This window comes from Rattus norvegicus, chromosome 1, assembly GCF_021556685.1.
Source record: "Rattus norvegicus strain SHRSP/BbbUtx chromosome 1, alternate assembly SHRSP_T2T, whole genome shotgun sequence".
In the NCBI taxonomy this organism is placed as follows: Eukaryota; Metazoa; Chordata; class Mammalia; order Rodentia; family Muridae; genus Rattus; species Rattus norvegicus.
In genome coordinates, this window is record NC_141534.1 from 16,339,434 (window position 1) to 16,356,007 (window position 16,574).

The window sequence follows — 16,574 nt, forward strand, 5'->3', positions numbered from 1 at the left end:
GAAATAGAAAAAGTGGATGAAAGGTGCAGTTCAGGAAGAGATGGAGGAGGGATAAATACTAAACATTCGAAAAAGCTATAAAGAATGATTTCATATTTATGAAGTTTACATATGATACATTGAGTATATGCATACATACCTATATAGTTTAAATGAAATTATGCCACTGGGCGTGACAATGCTTCCTGTAAGAGCCATAGATTAAGAAAAACGCAGTACTGGCCGTGAGAAACTTCCCTTCAAGTTGGTCAGATCTAAGAGACTCCCTCAGTGGCCTCTTAGAAGACATCACACACTTAGGAGAGACTTAGAGGAACTGCTATCTGACCCATAGATGAGGGAGGCAAAAAAAAAAAAAAAAAAAAAAACCCAACCAAAAAACAACAAGCAAAAAAATCCTACATTCCTCCAGAGAGAGTATGCAATCTCAGTTGTCAGAAATACTGTATTTATGCTGAACTTTTTCTAGTTTGGGTTTCACTTACACACCAGATGCTTTATTTTAAACCAAGAAAATGTATTTAAGAGTTTTAAAACTATGCTCATGTCTTCATGGCATGCCGACTATTTAGATTTATTTAACTGAGGCTTGTAATGAAATCCATTACTACGATTAAATAACAATTTGTAAATTGGATTGGGGTGAGCCTCTGCTTTCCATAATCTTTTACTGTCAATGCAAAAACGGGTCTTCTGTTTTTGATTAATTAGAACATTTTTGCTTTTCACTAGCTTTCAAAATTAGAAAGGTAAAGGTGTAAAAAAGCCTTAAGCATCCTGCTACCAAGCCTGAGGTCTCAAGTTCTATCCCTGGAGCCTACACAAATTGTCCTTTGACTTTCATGCGGGTACTATGGCATGCGCACGTGTGGCGTGCACACTAAATACATGTAAACAACTTGACTGGATATTGTGGCTCAGCAGGAGTAAAGCCAGCACCAGCAAAGCACAAGTTCCAAAAGCAATCCTACCACAGCGATGAAAACTGGGCGCACGTTGTGCTTGCGCTTTCCTGGTGCGGCTATTGGTTCTTGGCCTTCCAATCACAGGCGGCGTCCTCTAGCCTCGTCCAATGGGGGTAGGCTCCGAGTTCCGGCCCGCCAAGCTTGAGAGTCGAGGCTGGAGGAGGAAGCGGCGAGCGGTTCCGGTACGAAGTTGCTTGGCGGCTGTCGGCGGGCCGGCCGCCCCGCTTTGCGTCTAGAGAGTTTCCCCGGCCGCCGGCGGCGTGCAATGCAGCGGGACGGTGAGTGGCACAGGCTCCGTGAGGCCTTGGCTTCCGGTCGGCGGCGGGTGAGGGGCGGGCGGCGGGTGAGGGGCGGGCGGGCGGGCGGGCGGCGCTCTTCGCGGTGTGAAGAGAGCCCCGCGGCGGTTCTCTCCAGGGGCAGCAGAGCTCCGAGGCTGGTGAGCTTGGCTGTCGCACATTTGCTCAGAATCCCTTTACATATAGAGGGGAGCAACGTAACTTAACAAAAGTTTGTGGGTTTTTTTTTTTTTTAACGTGCTCGCGGATACCTCCCCCCTCCGCACTCACTTCCTTTTCTCTTCATCTTCAAAATAAAAGCTCCCCAAGAGCAATCACTTGGTGTAATGTGTCATATAAGGTCTCTGTGGTTTCTTTAGTGCGGTCTACGTGGCAGTTACTTGTCAAGAGTAATAATTGATAACTTCTCTTCTAAGGTACCAACGAACAATGTTTTCTTGAACTTGCTTCACCAATGTCTTTCATTCTGAATATATTAAGAAACATGCTGGCATATTTTGGTGTTCCCGTAGATCAGGTAAATGTCTTATTAATTTTGCTAACTTTATTTTGGGGCCTAATATTATTGTTCTTGTTTTGAGACAGGATATTGTGTAGCTTAGGCTAAAAGTCTGGATCCTTGGGTCTCATTTTTGTTCTCTGAGCCAGGGTGTAGTCTAGCGCAGGTTGTCCTTGAGCTCTTGATCCTCCTCTCTCCACCTGCCAAGGGCTGGGACTACAGATGTACAACAGGAGGTCGGGTTTGGTGTGTCACTTTGAACGTGTTCTCTGCCCTGATTAGTTTTTATATTGTCTATGGGAAGAGGGAACTTCAAGACATGGCTTAGAGTTGATTGGCTTTCGACCCTGTCTCTAAGAGATTGTCCTTACTGTTCCTAGGTGTGGTAGGGCCCAGCCCTTGTAGGATACCATTCTTGGGAACATGAGTCCTGAGTGGTCTAAGAAAGCCAGCTGAGCCTGAGCCAGTGGTTTCTGCTTCAGTTCCTGCCTGACTTCCCTCAGTGATGGATCGAGACTGAGAAGTTGTGCTGGCTAGTTTTATTTCAACTTGACACAAACTGTAATAATCCGATAGGAGCGAACTCTGATTGATTAGCCTCCATAAAGTCAGGCTATAGGCAGGCCTGTAGGGCGTTTTCTTAGTTAGTGATTGAGGGAGAGTCCAACCCACTGTGGGTGGTGCCACCTCTGGCCAGGCTGGCCTTTTTATAAGAAAGCAGGTGGAGCAAGCAGTAGTTATCATATTCGTCCGGCAGCTCCCGCCTCCAGCTCCCTGCCCTGTTTGAGTTTCTGCCCTAACTTTCTTCCACTATGAACCAGTGATTTTTTTTTTTCCTCCTCACATTGCTTTTGGTCCTGGTGTTTATCATAGCAGCAGATTGAACACAGCAGTCACACTACACGTGGTAGCACAGGCTGTAGCCTCAGTTGTTGGAGAGACAGACAGACAGGGACTGAAAAGCCCAGGGTCACCTTAGGCTACAGAGTGAGTTGAAAACTATCCTGGGCACCTTAGTGAGACTACATGTCAGTATAAAAGGTCATGAACCAGGGCTGGGAGCACTTGCCAAGCGTGAGCAGGGCTCCTAAGTCCAACCCCAAATTCTGGAAAGAAAACCTCTGTGTAAACATCGAATTCTTTCTTTTCTATTTAGGTGGGAGAAAGAGGAGTTTGCAATAGTGTAACTGTGACAGTTTCGGTTTATAGATGGTGGCAAAGTGTTTAGTGATCTGTTTTACTCTTTCAGGTCAAAGCCCAATAAGATACAAAGGGATAAAATGTGGACACGATCACCACAGAATTATAGTTAGTGTATGCAGTTTTAAAAGTTCTTTTGCATTTGGGAGCGGAGGCAGGTGAACTCTGTCTCAAAAAATTAAAAAAGTAGTTTTATTTATGATAAGTTATGACTATGTTTGTTTGGGTATAGCATGAGAACACAAGTTCAATAAACCTAGAGTAAGTCTGAGGGAGAAAAGATGAGTCTGAGATTGACAAGTTCACGTCAGGTTTGTGTGCCCGTTGAACAGGAGCATCCATGGGTCTTGGTTCCATGGGTGATACAGAAGAGCCATGCATGGCTCTTGTGCTTGTGATGCCAAAAACAGGAGCCAGGCGTGGCGGTCCATTAATCCCAGCACTGGTGGGGCTCTGTGAATTTGAGGCCAGACTGAAAATAAAATTATTTTGTTGCTTTTCCATAACTGTAGTTTTACTGCTGTCACAAATCTACCTGATGGGTGACCTCCAAAGGGGTTGAGACCCACTGGTTGAGAACCACTGGCATAGAGTTCCAGAATAGCTAGGGCTACTGGACTGGCTGGTTTTGTGCGTCAACTTGACATAAGCTGGAGTTAGCACAGAGGAAGGAGCCTCCCTTGAGGAAATGCCTCCATGAGACCCAGCTGTAAGGCATTTTCTCAATAAGTGATCAAGGGTGGGAGGGCCCATTGTGGGTGGTACCATCCCCGGACTGGTAATTTTGGGTTCTATAAGAAAGCAAGCTGAGCAAGCCAGGGGAAGCAAGGCAGTAAGTAACATCCCTCCATGGCCTCTGCATCAGCTCCTGCTTTCTTACCTGCTTGAGTTCCAGTCCTGACTTCCTTTGGTGATGAACAGCAATGTGGAAGTGTAAGCTGAATAAACCCTTTCCTCCCCAACTTGCTTCTTGGTCATGATGTTTGTGCAGGAATAGAAACCACGACTAAGACAGCTACATAGACCCCATCTGAAAAACACAAGCACATATGAAATGTGTGTATAATACTGGGTGGCTTACAAAATGGCAAATTATCCATAAAGTTGGTGGAACGAATTAGAAAAAGTGTCAGGGATAATGCCAAGATTTTAAACAAAAGTGAATTAAAATTTGATGTTGCCCAGATGAAAAGGCAGTAGCAGGACAGATTAGTTTGACGAGAGGAAATATGTAAGCCAGAAGTATTGTTGGGATACACAACAATGTATGCCACAGACAATTGGACATAAGGGTCTAGAGGGGTCTGGGGAAGAAAAACCACCCGGCTTAGGGAGTTTGCTGTGCTCTGTTGATGTCAGAGGCCATGGAGTTAGAGTAACAATGCAACATGTCATTTGATGGTGCTGAAACAGCTTAGCTGTCAGTAATAGAGAGACACACGATGACAAGGACTAGCAGTTGGAACAATTCCTGGTGTAACTTCTGAATTCAGAAGGCCGAGGTAGGAGAGTTGCTCCTGCACAGCTTTGTGATCGACCTGACTGGGTTTGTAGTGAATGGAGAAAGGACAGACGTGTGACAGAAAAAGCTGGGGTGGGGTGGGCCATGCCCCCTGTTGGAGATGCACCTGGGAAATTCAGCACACTCATGATAAACAGCCAAATGAGGAGTCTGTGTATTGTATGACTGAACAAGGGTGTGGGTTTCTTATACATAGTTGAAAGAGAAGTAGGTTAGATGACTTTGGAGTGGAATTTCTCCAGGGGAGCTGTAGCAAGCTGTAGTTACCAGAGCGGAGGAAGTTGTGGTTGATACTTTTTGTAACTGAACTCAGCTATGGGAAAGGTCTTGCCATACTCAATTGGTCTGAGGCACTCTTGGCCTTGACCATTCTCATGTCCACAATACACATTCACTTGTGACTTCATTTGCTTGCAACAGAGTTGAGAGTTCAAGGCTAGCCTAGGATGTATGACAGAACAAGCCCAGTGTCAGATAACATGCCAAGTCAGACGGGAAGTTTCACATGGTCCCACTCCTACAGGAAGTTATAGGTGGTGAGTGTCTGCTGAGAGAGGAATAGTCAGTTGAGGAACGAACTCACGTAGCTTATGCCATCCAATGTGGTCAGTTCTGAACACATAAGCTAAATGGACTCAGTTGGTTATGTGCACGTATGTGTATACATACATAAATATATGTATGTGTATATATGTATATACATTTATTAATACCAATTAAAGGAGATGTTGAAAATATTTAAACCCAATCTGGGGTTTCTACCCTGCCTTTTACCATTTAGTTCCTATATAAAAGACACGCACCGCCTTTATGTTTACAATAGGACTTAATCAGCACTAGAGTGGGCAGACATCTACCCTCTGCGCTATTAGAATCTATTTTCCTATCGATAACCCCGAGTTATTACTTACTGTGTTTCTTCTGGCCTGCTCTTAACTCCATTTGGTCAGCCCTCAGGGCTAACTCACGACACCTTTTCCTCTCTTTGTGCCCCCTTCTCTCTCCTGGTCTGCTGCACACTCTCTGGCAGGGAAGACCAAGCTCCTCCCATCTCTCTTCTGCCCAGCTACAGGCTGTAGACATCTTTATTCACCAATCAGAAATAACTTGGGGGCATGGTCACTTGGGTCTATGTGCTGACTTTCTAGTCTTGGGGGGGGGCAGCCAGGTCTTGAGGGCCCATACTTAGCATTACAATACAGAGCCAAAGACCAAACCTCAACAGGAGGGATCGGGAATCTGGGACAGGGACAGGGGTTGGAGCAGGGAGAAGAAAAGGCGAAAGTGAGGTAGATACAGTCAGTACTCACGCAGGGCATTCCCTTGCAAACAAACAACAAGCAAACAAGAACATCCCTCAAACTATTAAAGAACCGAAACAAGAATCAAGCCAAACATGCTCCAAGGAAAAGTTTCCTCCCTCCCTCCCTCCCTCCCTCCCTCCCTCCCTCCCTCCCTCCACACCCCCCCCCCCCTCTCTCGGGTTAGAGTTTTTCTACGTAGCCCTGACTGCCCTGGAACTCCCTCTGTCAACCAGGCTGGCCTGGAACTCAGAGTTTCTGTCTCCTGAGTGCTGGGTTTCAAGGTGTGCTTCACCACTGCCCCTAGAAAGAATTTCCGTGGGTGGAGATAGGATTGGATTGGAAAAGTAGGAAGGATGTGTGATGAGTTAGGGAAGGTGGTATCAGTAACTTTCTTTTGAAAACTTTGGAAAAGAAATTGAGAGAGGCCATCAGTTGGAGGGAGTCCACGAATCTGTTTCCCGAGCTTTGGGATTACTGGAGTGTATCACCATGCCAGCATTTTTACGTGGGTTCTGGATATTGTATTTGGGATCTCATGTGTCCATGGTAAACTTTGACTAAACTTTTCTTCTAACCCCATACTTGAAGTATTTTTTTTCCAAGAAATGTTAATAAGGTTTAATTCTTTAATAAAGGTACGTTTAAGTATTTGCTGTTAATGTTTTCTTTGAAGAAATAAAGGTTACTACATCTATTACACCTTTATTTTCGTAGATAGATAAACATACTTAACTGGCGTGTATTTTAAACAAAGCTTTATTTATAGGATTTGCTGATTTTTCAAAATAAAGATTATGGGTCAGCTCGGAGTATTGTCCGTGTTATTGGGAGAATGCTTCCTTTAGAGCCTTGCCGAAGACCTCGTTTTGAGGTGAGTCAGTCACCGTGCATCATTTAAGCCCTGGGGATAAAGTAATAGAGGCACTCCAGGGATATAGGACAGGAGGACAGAGGAAGACTTGTGCCTGTGAGCCAAGCCTTTGGTTTGCTTCTACAGATAAATCTTCTCACACATCATTTCTTTGCTTATATTCCAAGTCAGTACAGAGAATGCCTGAGGCTTGTTCCAATCTGACTTTGTGTTCTCGATGTACGGCTGTGTGATGGATGAGATTAGCCGTGGGGAGAAGATGCAGTTATGCCCTCAGGTGGAGGAATAACATTTCTCCAGCTTTTTTTAACGTCTGTTTTTCCTGTTTGCGTTTTGGACTGTTAACTTATTTACTATGATGGAACACGAGTCGCGTGCTGTCCCTGATTGTCTGTGGGGTTCTGACTGTGTCTGTTCTTTTGTTGTAGTTGACCCCACCTGCGAACGCTAAGGAGGTGGATGACTATGAACTTGCGGTTCCGTCTTTTGCTGATGTTTTGTGTGTGGCAGATGATGGAGAAGCCGGTTGTCTCAGATTTCGGTAATTTTATGTGTTTGCCTTGGACATGGGTGTAGCCTAAAACTTGAATTCTTGCAAGTGTTGAAGTTTGTTCCTAATGAGTGGACATTTTTGTTGTGTTTTTGTGATATGCTATGTCCTGATATTTTCTTAATATAGATGAGTGATGGCATATCATTTTCTAGCCATATATATATATATATATATATATATATATATATTTTAAAATTTTTTCCCAATGTGGAAAGGTTTAATGAGAGGAGAAGAGGAGAGTAGTAGAGGTGGGCCATGAGCACGTGGAGGGAAGCAGGGTGGGGAATGGGGAGAGAAGGGACAGGGGAGGAGGAGTAGAGGGAAAGAACAAGGAGCAAGAGTTTTAGTATATATTTTAAAGAGGTTTTTTTGCCTTTAAATTTTTGAAAATGATTTTCCCCCTTTTACATAAATGTATTTTAGTTTGATCAGATCTGTCGCGCGCCCAATGTCCCGCCAGCAAGAACGACGCGCGGCAACAGGATTCTTCTGCGAACAAGCCTTTACTGTGTTACAGCTCTCTTAGTGTTACAGCTCTCTTGAACAGGGACCCCGAGCAGCAAAATCGCTCGACTTATATAGACAACAGTATGCTAATTATCTCACAGGGATTGGTGGGGCTTGGATCACCTCACTATTTGTCCTCTAGTGATTGGCGGAGAATGAATCACCTCATTAGCATATTAACGGTCAACTGACACCTGGTGCAAAAACCGCACATGTGCAGTACCATTGTTCACCACTAGAGGGAGCCCTAGCAAGGGGACAAGCCTGCACATGCGCAGTAAGTCGTTTATATCCAGACAAGGCTGGATGTCGGCGCCATCTTTGTTTCGCCGAGCCGCTCTCTACAACAGATCATCATCCCTCACCCTTCCACCCAACTCTTCCCCTGTCCTCTTTACATGCTTTCCAATTTCACATTGTCGTGTGTGTTGTGTGAGTGTATGAGTGTGTGTTGAGTTTGTGTATGTGTGAGTGTGTATATATGTGTTGCCCGCATGTACTTGGCAAAGGCTGTGGTTTAGGACTTAGTACATTGCTTCTCTCTTGGCTCTCCCAAGTTTCCATTGAGAAGTCAGCTGGTCTTCTAATGGGTTTGCTTTTGCATGAGTTGTGACTTCTTTCTTGAGGGTTTCACATCCTTTCTGCTTTCTGAATGTTTAGTGCTTGGATTATAACACCTCATGGAAAATTCCTTTTTGTCCAGTGGGGCTCTGCGTGCCTCTTGGCTCTGAGTGGGGGGTCTCCTTACTTAGTTACAGGGGAGTCTCTTCTGTTTTAGTGAATGCCTGATCTGTGCCTTTGGGCTGAAATTGTTTTTGTCTCATGATTCACAGCTTTTCTCCTTTTGGGGTGTCCCAGACTTCCTGTGTATTTTTTCTTTAATTTACCCTTTTCTTTGATCATGCGGTCCGTTCTTCTCTCTTTTCCTCGGTTCCCGATTCTCTGTTTTCTACCACATCCGTGTTGTTGGCTTTCCACCGCGTCTTTTGAGTGAGTGGTTGGGGTTTTCATTTCTGTCCTTATTTGTGTTTGTGTTCTCGTCAGTATTTCACTCCATTGAATTCTTTTTCGTGTCCTGCATTGTTCTCCTTATTCCACTTGTGTTCTCGGACTTCAGTCAGGACTCTAGTTCTCTTTAACTGCATTCAGGCCTTTGTTTCCTTTTAAAACTCTTTGAACTCTTAAACTCTTTGTCTTGAGACTCATTTGAACTATTTGTGCTGAGGAATGTTGCTATAGGTTGGTGATATCTTTGGGGGGCCATGTTGTTTTGATTTTCCATATTGCCTATGTCTTTGCAGTGGGGTCTTGGCTTCTGGGGTAGGTTGTGAAACTGGTGGAAGTTTGTCGTCCCCCTATGTCGAGTGGGTGTTCGGGGCTGTTTTCTCTCTTACCATTTTTGGACTGGCTTCAGACCAGGGAGGGAGTCCTGGAATTGCTCATCAAGGCTGAGTGTGAGGGATTGGGCAAGGTGTCAGCAGAGCCCTTGGCTGCTTTGTGCCTACTTAAACCTAGTACCCGGTCTAGGAGGCTGTGGGTTATCAAATGGGTATCGTGGTCATATTGATTTTGCTTTCTGTATTATAAATAAAGCATTTAAAAATAAATATTAGATATATATATATCCAGCTCTTTATCATGGTTTCCACCTGTGCTTTGTGTCCATGTTCGAAAAATATGGGTTCTACCCTGTGAAATCAAATAGAGAGAAAATACTCAGGGAGAAAAGTCCCGAAATTACCCAGAAACAAAAGCGCGAACTTGTATTTCAGATATTATGCCAGATCTACAAAAATGAAAGTGACAAAGGTTCTGTCCTGAATGTCTTCACTACTTTAGAGATGACTCAAAGTGAGCGAAGGATGTGCATAGGTTAAAGGTTTATAAGGAACTGGAGCAGCTTTGGCTTTTGGTGTCTGCAGGGTTTCTGAAACAAATCACTTCACGAATGCTGAAGTGGACTGTGTTTCAAATTTTGGATGTATTTATACCCCTAGCAAGGTGCTGATTTATATGTTAGAATATTTAAATGGAAACTTTTAGCATCAGGAATGCCAATTAGTCAAAGATTCTAGCTAAATTTATTATGTATCAAACCGTTTTATTTTCAGACATTTAGAAGATATAAACTGATCCTAATATAGACCCAAATGCAAGGCCCTTCAGAACCTTATGTAGAATTTCTGAGTAAACTTACAGCACTAAAAGTTAGTAGGTAAACAACTAGAAGGTAGGCCTTTTTGACCTACAATTTGAGGAAAGGTTTACTTCCTCATTTCCTTGCTGCATATTGGATGTTTTCTATACATGAAGATAAAAGTAATGATACGAGGCTCTCCTTCTTGGTGAGGCTAGAGGCCATCCCAGAGGAAAGAGATACTTTTGGTTTTATTTACCTTGGTAAATCCAGAGCCTTGTACATGCTAGACACTCTATACTGGGCTACGTCCCTAGCCCGTGTTCACTGATTGGTCTGTTATATGTATACTCTCTGTATGTGTGTGTATATATATGTATATACGTATATATGTGTGTGTACATATATATATACACACACACATATATATTCATATATATATTCACACACACATATATATATTTATATATATATACACACACACATATATATTCATATATATACATATACACACACATATATATATTCATATATATATATATATATATATACCCACTCTGTGGTAGGGAGGAGTGTGTGCCCCCAGTGCAGGTGCTAAGGATTCGGGAGCTGCCGTTTAGCCAGCTGACTTGGATTCTGGGAGCTAACCTGAGTTTATGAGAACCAGTCAGAACAAACGGAAAACTTAGCAGCTTCCTAAGAGCAGTGTGACGGCCTGCAGACAGGCTGGCCCTCTAACTCAGAGATCTGCCCGCCTCTGCCTCGAGGGCCGGCATTAAAGCCACCACAGTGCTGTGCTGGGATTTTCTTTCTCAAGTTGAAAATTTTCCTCCCTTTATATTTCTTTCCTCTTACCCACAGACACAGTCTATGGAAAAAGGCGGAAGGGAAAGCTGCTCTCTTCCATCCTTCAAAACTACCTTGGGACCTGTCGTCCCCTGCTCTAAGTCAGAACAGAACAGTGGCCGATGACCTTCCTGTAAGCGAAGCTGCCATTAAAAAGATAGCCGCCCTTGAAGATGAGCTGACTTCTCTCCGGGCTCAGATCGCGGCCATTGTGGCCATGCAGGACCTGGGAGGGGGTGGGGAGACTGGTAAGTAGTTGTGTAGTTTGTTGGGCTGGAGGGATACTGAGCCCACCCTCAGGTCAGCAGCATTGTGAGTGTAAACCAGCAGAGACTGCGTCATGACAGGCTGATGTAAACCACGCGGGTAAGAAGGGCTAGCCGCAGTACATGGTCGCTTCGTTTGTTTGTTTTGAGAAGTCATGACTTCTCAGTGAGCTTTGCTAATTCTTCAGCAAAGAATTAGAAGCCAGGCATGCGGCTCACGCCTGTAATTCCAGCTTTTAGGAGACTGGAGCAGGGAGGCTGCCTTGAGTTGTAAGCCAGTCTTGACTCTAGACTGAGACCGCATCTCGGAAACGGAAACCAAGTGCTGGTGCTGTAGTGAGCTGTGGCCTGCTCTGGGGTTAAAGCCACAGCGCCCGGAAAGGCACGGTGGGCACACCTTAATTCTAGCACTGGGAGTGGATGCAGGAGTTCAAGATAATCTGTAGCAACAGAGTTTGAGGTTAGCGTAGACTTCATCAAAACCTCTCCCAGAAACACCAAAACAGGGCAAAATAAAAACCCAATACAAAACAACTCAAGCTAATGAATACCTTTTATTAAATGTTTTCGATGATACTGTCTCACCGAGTTCAGGTGAGTAATATTTTCCCGGTGTCTTTTTTCTAAGCTTTTGGAGGTGCATCTCGTTTTAAACATAAAGTTTTGGGGTCTAGAGAGGTGGCTCGGAGGTTAAGGGGTGGCTAACATGGATTTGCTTGCTGTCTTGTAGCAGGAACACAGGGGTGTTACTGGCTTGACTCGCTGGCTTCGTGTTATGCTGAGGGTTGTGTGTGGTTTTGGGTTTCTGTTCTTCAGGCTTCATCAGCTTGAGCGATGGACCCAGCATGGAGCAGGTGCCACCATCATCAGCGACCGCTCGGCTGAGTGTGGAACCAGACCATGTTCCAAGTGTGGTGCTTTCTCCTCCTCCCCTTCCTCCTCCTCCTCCCCCACTTCCTCCTCCTCAGTTTTCTCTGCAGCCTCCCAGTTCTCTTCCCGTGCCACCCGGATCTGCGAATACACGTGGCATAGATAATCTGGCTGCTGAAATGAAAAAGCGCCCTTCTGGTGTTAAGAAGACTGACGGCAGCCATCATTCAGAAAGCCAGAGAGTAAGTGACGTTCCGAACATGTTGGATGTTCTGAAGGACATGAATAAGGTCAAACTTCGGCCAGTGGAAAGGTATGTCACTGGGATTTGGGAGAGGGAAGGAAATTTTATCAGTTTTTCAGATAAATGGTTCATGGGAGTTGTGTATCTCTTACTCTCCCTTACCCTGTGGCCTCCTTCCCAGGGCAGAACCATCCTTAGTTCTTTCTTTGAGTGTCTCTTGTCTTATCATACTTCACTGTTAATTATATGTACTCTGTGTTGTGGAGGATAAGAATACAGGACTTCCTTCTACCCAACATTTTGCTTTTCCTGAGGCTGGTTAGCATTTAATGGAAAGTTCTAGAAGCGGTGTGATTAAACATTGTAATTCAGTGACGATGGACGCAATGATCAAATTAATGAACAAAAGCCGAATGATTTTTTTTCATCATGAACCTGGTCTTTTGTACATTCTTAAAGATTTCTTTAAATCCTCCTGTTCAATGTGCTGGACGTCACGGTAGACTCCCATATTCCCTGTAGTTGGATAGCAGAAGCAGGATCAGAAGTTCAAGACCAGCCAGCTTGGTTTACCTAGAGCATGCTACAGTGGAAATTAGAAGGCTAAACATTGAAGTTTGGAGCGATGAAAATGAGGAACTCAGGCCACACAGGTGTGGGAGGCCCCTGGTTTTCTGATGTGAATTCTTAGTTTGCTCGTTCTTTCTTTCTTCCTTTATTTAAGTATTTATTTAAATGTAGGAGTGCTCTGTCTGCACATACACCTATATCCCAGGAGATCAGATTCCTTTATAGATGGTCTTGAGCCACCATGTGGTTGCTGGGAATTGAACTCAGGACCTCTGGAAGAGCAGCCAGAGTTCTTAACTGCTAAGCCATCTCTCCAGCCCCTCTTTAGATTTCTTAATTCATGGCAGAAATCTCTTAAAAACTAATTAGATTATAATGTATTATGCTTACATTCCTGCTGTGTTTAGGAACTAAGAGCTAAAAAAAAATTGCATCAGAGTTTTAATGCTTTTGATTTTCTTGATTTACAAATAGGTCACCGGGTGGTAGACCCATTCAGAAGAGGAGAAGACAGAGTTCACAATGGGATCCAGTGTCTCTAATTTCTAATGCACTGAAACAGAAGTTTGCCTTTCAAGATGATTCCTTTGATAGTGAAAATAGGTCTTGGCAAGGTTCTCCATTTTCTAGTCCAGAAACTTCCAGAAATGGTTCCAGGGTGAGTTTGTGATAGTGACGCATTAGCTTTCTCAAGTGTGTTCTTCTTGACTGAGCTTTGCCTACAGATTCTCTACACATGCCCACACGCACGCATGTACATGCACACACATGCATACACTCCACACCACACACACACACACACACACACACACACACACACACACACTCACACACTCACACACTCCCCTGGGAATCTGCTTTGGCCTCTCAAGTTCTGGGAGTAAAGCTGTCAGTTTCCATGACAGTTTGATCCATTAGTTTTGTTTTTGTTTTGTTGGTAATACTTTTTTCTTGCTAATTTTGCACTATTATTTTTGATATTAGCTTACCATGAAACAAAACACGACTTGAAAAACACAGATGCAGCCCAATGGTGGTGTCGGTGGTGCACACTTTTTATTGCAACATTTGAGTTGAGACAGAGGCCAGCCTGGGCTACAAATGGAGTTCAGGATAGCCCAGGGCTACACAGAGAAACCAAAGAAGAGGTCTTGAAAACCAAAAAAGAAAAAAGGAAAGAAAACCACGGATGTGTGATGGTTTATTGTAGGTAGGATGTTGCTACTGCTATCTGTAGTGTGAAGGAGACATTTAAAGTTTTAAGGAGTCTAGAGAAGAGCTGTGTAATAGGTCCGGCCTTCCATTATTTTTGCTGTCAAATATGAAAGGTTTGGCTTATTTAATTGAATGGAATGTTAGCCCTGTTTGTTAGGAAAGCAAAAGGATCATAGTTATGTCCCCCAAGACTGGCCCAGAGCTTCTTTTGTAGAGCAGACCTGCCTCTTGTACCCCGAGCGCTGAGGTTGAAGGCTTATACCACTGTGCCTGGCCAGAATCAGAGTGATCCCTAAAGCGGTGTGCATGGGCGCATGGAATGGTATTACACTTAAGGGGGTGATTCTCATACTCAGATGAGGTCAGACCTAAGAATGAGCCTTGTGAGGGGGCAGCATCTAAAGTCAGCACTCAGTGCCCTGAAGCAGAGAGGCTGCGGAACTGAAATGCCTGCTGCTGCTTGGATCGCATAATACTGAGGGAGGTGCATTCCTTCAGGAAGGCCCTGGTCCAGGAGCTGTGGCCCATCTCATTGCCACTGTGTGCACATAACCAGGTGTTGACTCATAATGGCATTTTATACACATGACAGTGCCGGGCTGGGGATCTGGTTAAGTGGTAGCATACCTGGTTAGCATGCAGGAAATGTTAGGTCTGATGTCCAGTACCTAAAACAAACTGGCAAAACACTGGCCCTCCGAGCAAAATGGAGAAAGGGAACACTTCTCGTTGGGACTGCTGGTTGCCTTTTCAGTGTGCAGCTGTGCCTGAAGTAAGCGTTCACTTCTAACGTTGGTGTAGCACTTTGTACTCGCAAGATCATGATGTCTCTGTAGCTGTGTGTTCTGCCTATGTGAGTCAACCAAATGTTAGATGGGAAACAAGCAAGCGATAACTAAAATGCTTGCCGCATCTGTAGTGAGCACACAGACATCTTTTTGTTGTTGTTATTTCTGAAGCTATTTATAGAGCGCTTATGGTGTACCTAGGAAGACTGTTTCCCGGTGGTAGTGCACCAGTGAAAGCGTCCCTGGGTTGTAATGTGATGTTTGATGCTTGCTTGTTGTTTCTTGGTACGTTCTTTAAGAGCAAAATTAAAAGTGCGTGTGTCTGTGTGTGTGTGTCAGTTTGAGGAAGTTCGTTCTCTGTGGGTCCTGGTGACCCAGCTTACCCTCGTGCCTGGAGGCCGGTGTCTGTACCCACCCAGCCGCTGCCTTTCAGAGGCATTCTTAATTTACTTTAGTAGCACGAAGTTTCAGGCTGGATGTAGGGACAGTATGGTGCTAAAGTGGGGAGTGTTGTGGGTACTACAAAGGTTTCAAGTCATAGGGGACATGCTTGTAAAAGGAATTGTGGGAACCCGAACCCTTTTGGGGTGTCTTCTGATTGCTTGCTCAAAAGGCGAGTGGTTTGTGCCTCTTTGCAGTCCTGCTGTGGGATACATGCCCCTCAATGGCTGCCAGTCTTAGACTGCAGCGGTGAGCTAAAATGAACCTTCTGCTCACTAGGGAGTCTTCAGCTCCTGACTTTCTTGCTCTTGTACCTCTCCGGGTCATCCAGTCCTCGCCAGCCTTCCTGCTTTCTCTCTCATTCATACCATCGCTCCCTCCCTTCTCCCTCCTCCCCCTTCTTGTTTTTACATTTTAGTAATTTTTGTGTTAAACTTTTGCTTTGTTTCAGTTTTGACGTCACATTACTCCACCAGAGAGTCAGCGAGTGACCTAAGGGAAGGACCGATGATATAAAAGCCGTAATCCAGGGTATCAGAAGCAAAAGCTGGACTACACTTGGAAGGACAGATCAGGCTTGCCCTGTGGTATCCTTCACTGCCTGTCAGGGAATTACCACCTCTGTTAGGGTCATCAGGCTGTACTCTGGGACCAGTATCCGCCCAGCCCGAGGAAGACATCTGTGAACACTGTCCCTGCTTTTGGAAGATGTGGCATTTGACTGACTACTGAAAAGAGTTGGGTGTAGATTCCCCATGTGAGTGCTACTGAAATACGTGGTTCCGTGATGTTCCTAAAACTATGGCTTCCTACGGAGGCTCCTTTCAGTCTTGTGAGTTGCTGTGATACAGTTTACGTGGCTTTCAGTAACTTGTAGATTTCTTAGTGAGCAGAAGATGATGATTTTCATTAAGATAGTCAGAGTTTTAGTCACATAGGGCTGAACTTCCTAGAACTTCCTGCAGTAGTAAATTATTTGATCGTAAAGTACTACACGTAGAAGTAGACCCTTGATAGATTTCCTGCACACTGGCTTTGCACACGCAGATGGCTTTGGTGTGTTCCCTTTGTTCTCTGTTATGTTTATAACCTGTATATATGTATATTCTTTTGTAAGTAGATTTTATAATAAATGGATCTTTTGAACTTGGTTGAGTTTTTAACAATCCAAATTATATTCTTGCTGTTTTGTGACGTCTGGTTTCTTTGTGAGAGATGGTTATGTGGGTAAGATTTCTCGGGGGAACAAATGAAACACCCAGTTTATTTGCAGTAACTGTCTCTCCTCATCTGTATGCTAATGTGATAAATAGATTTGCAGGCTTCCCTGCTAGGCTTGCCCCTACTGCAGCCAGGGACCGGGTGGAGTCTGTGTCAGTGGGTCAGCGCCCGCCCACTCTGCCAGGCGCTCTGCTTCAGAGGAGCCTAACTTGTCTATCACTCATTATCAAAATTGTAAAGAACTCAGAAATAAAACCCA

At 44.4% G+C, this 16,574-nt stretch overlaps 1 protein-coding gene across 1 annotated transcript; it reads left to right on the plus strand.

Annotated features, from left to right (window-relative positions):
• The first annotated feature begins 1,135 nt into the window (after positions 1–1,135).
• Mtfr2 (mitochondrial fission regulator 2) lies at positions 1,136–16,240 on the plus strand. The gene is given in 8 exon segments (NM_001290110.1): positions 1,136–1,243; positions 1,678–1,778; positions 6,553–6,657; positions 7,086–7,198; positions 10,716–10,948; positions 11,783–12,149; positions 13,125–13,308; positions 15,546–16,240. Coding segments are annotated over 8 exon segments (1,122 nt in total). The 5' UTR covers positions 1,136–1,230; the 3' UTR covers positions 15,552–16,240.
• Positions 16,241–16,574: the final 334 nt, after the last annotated feature.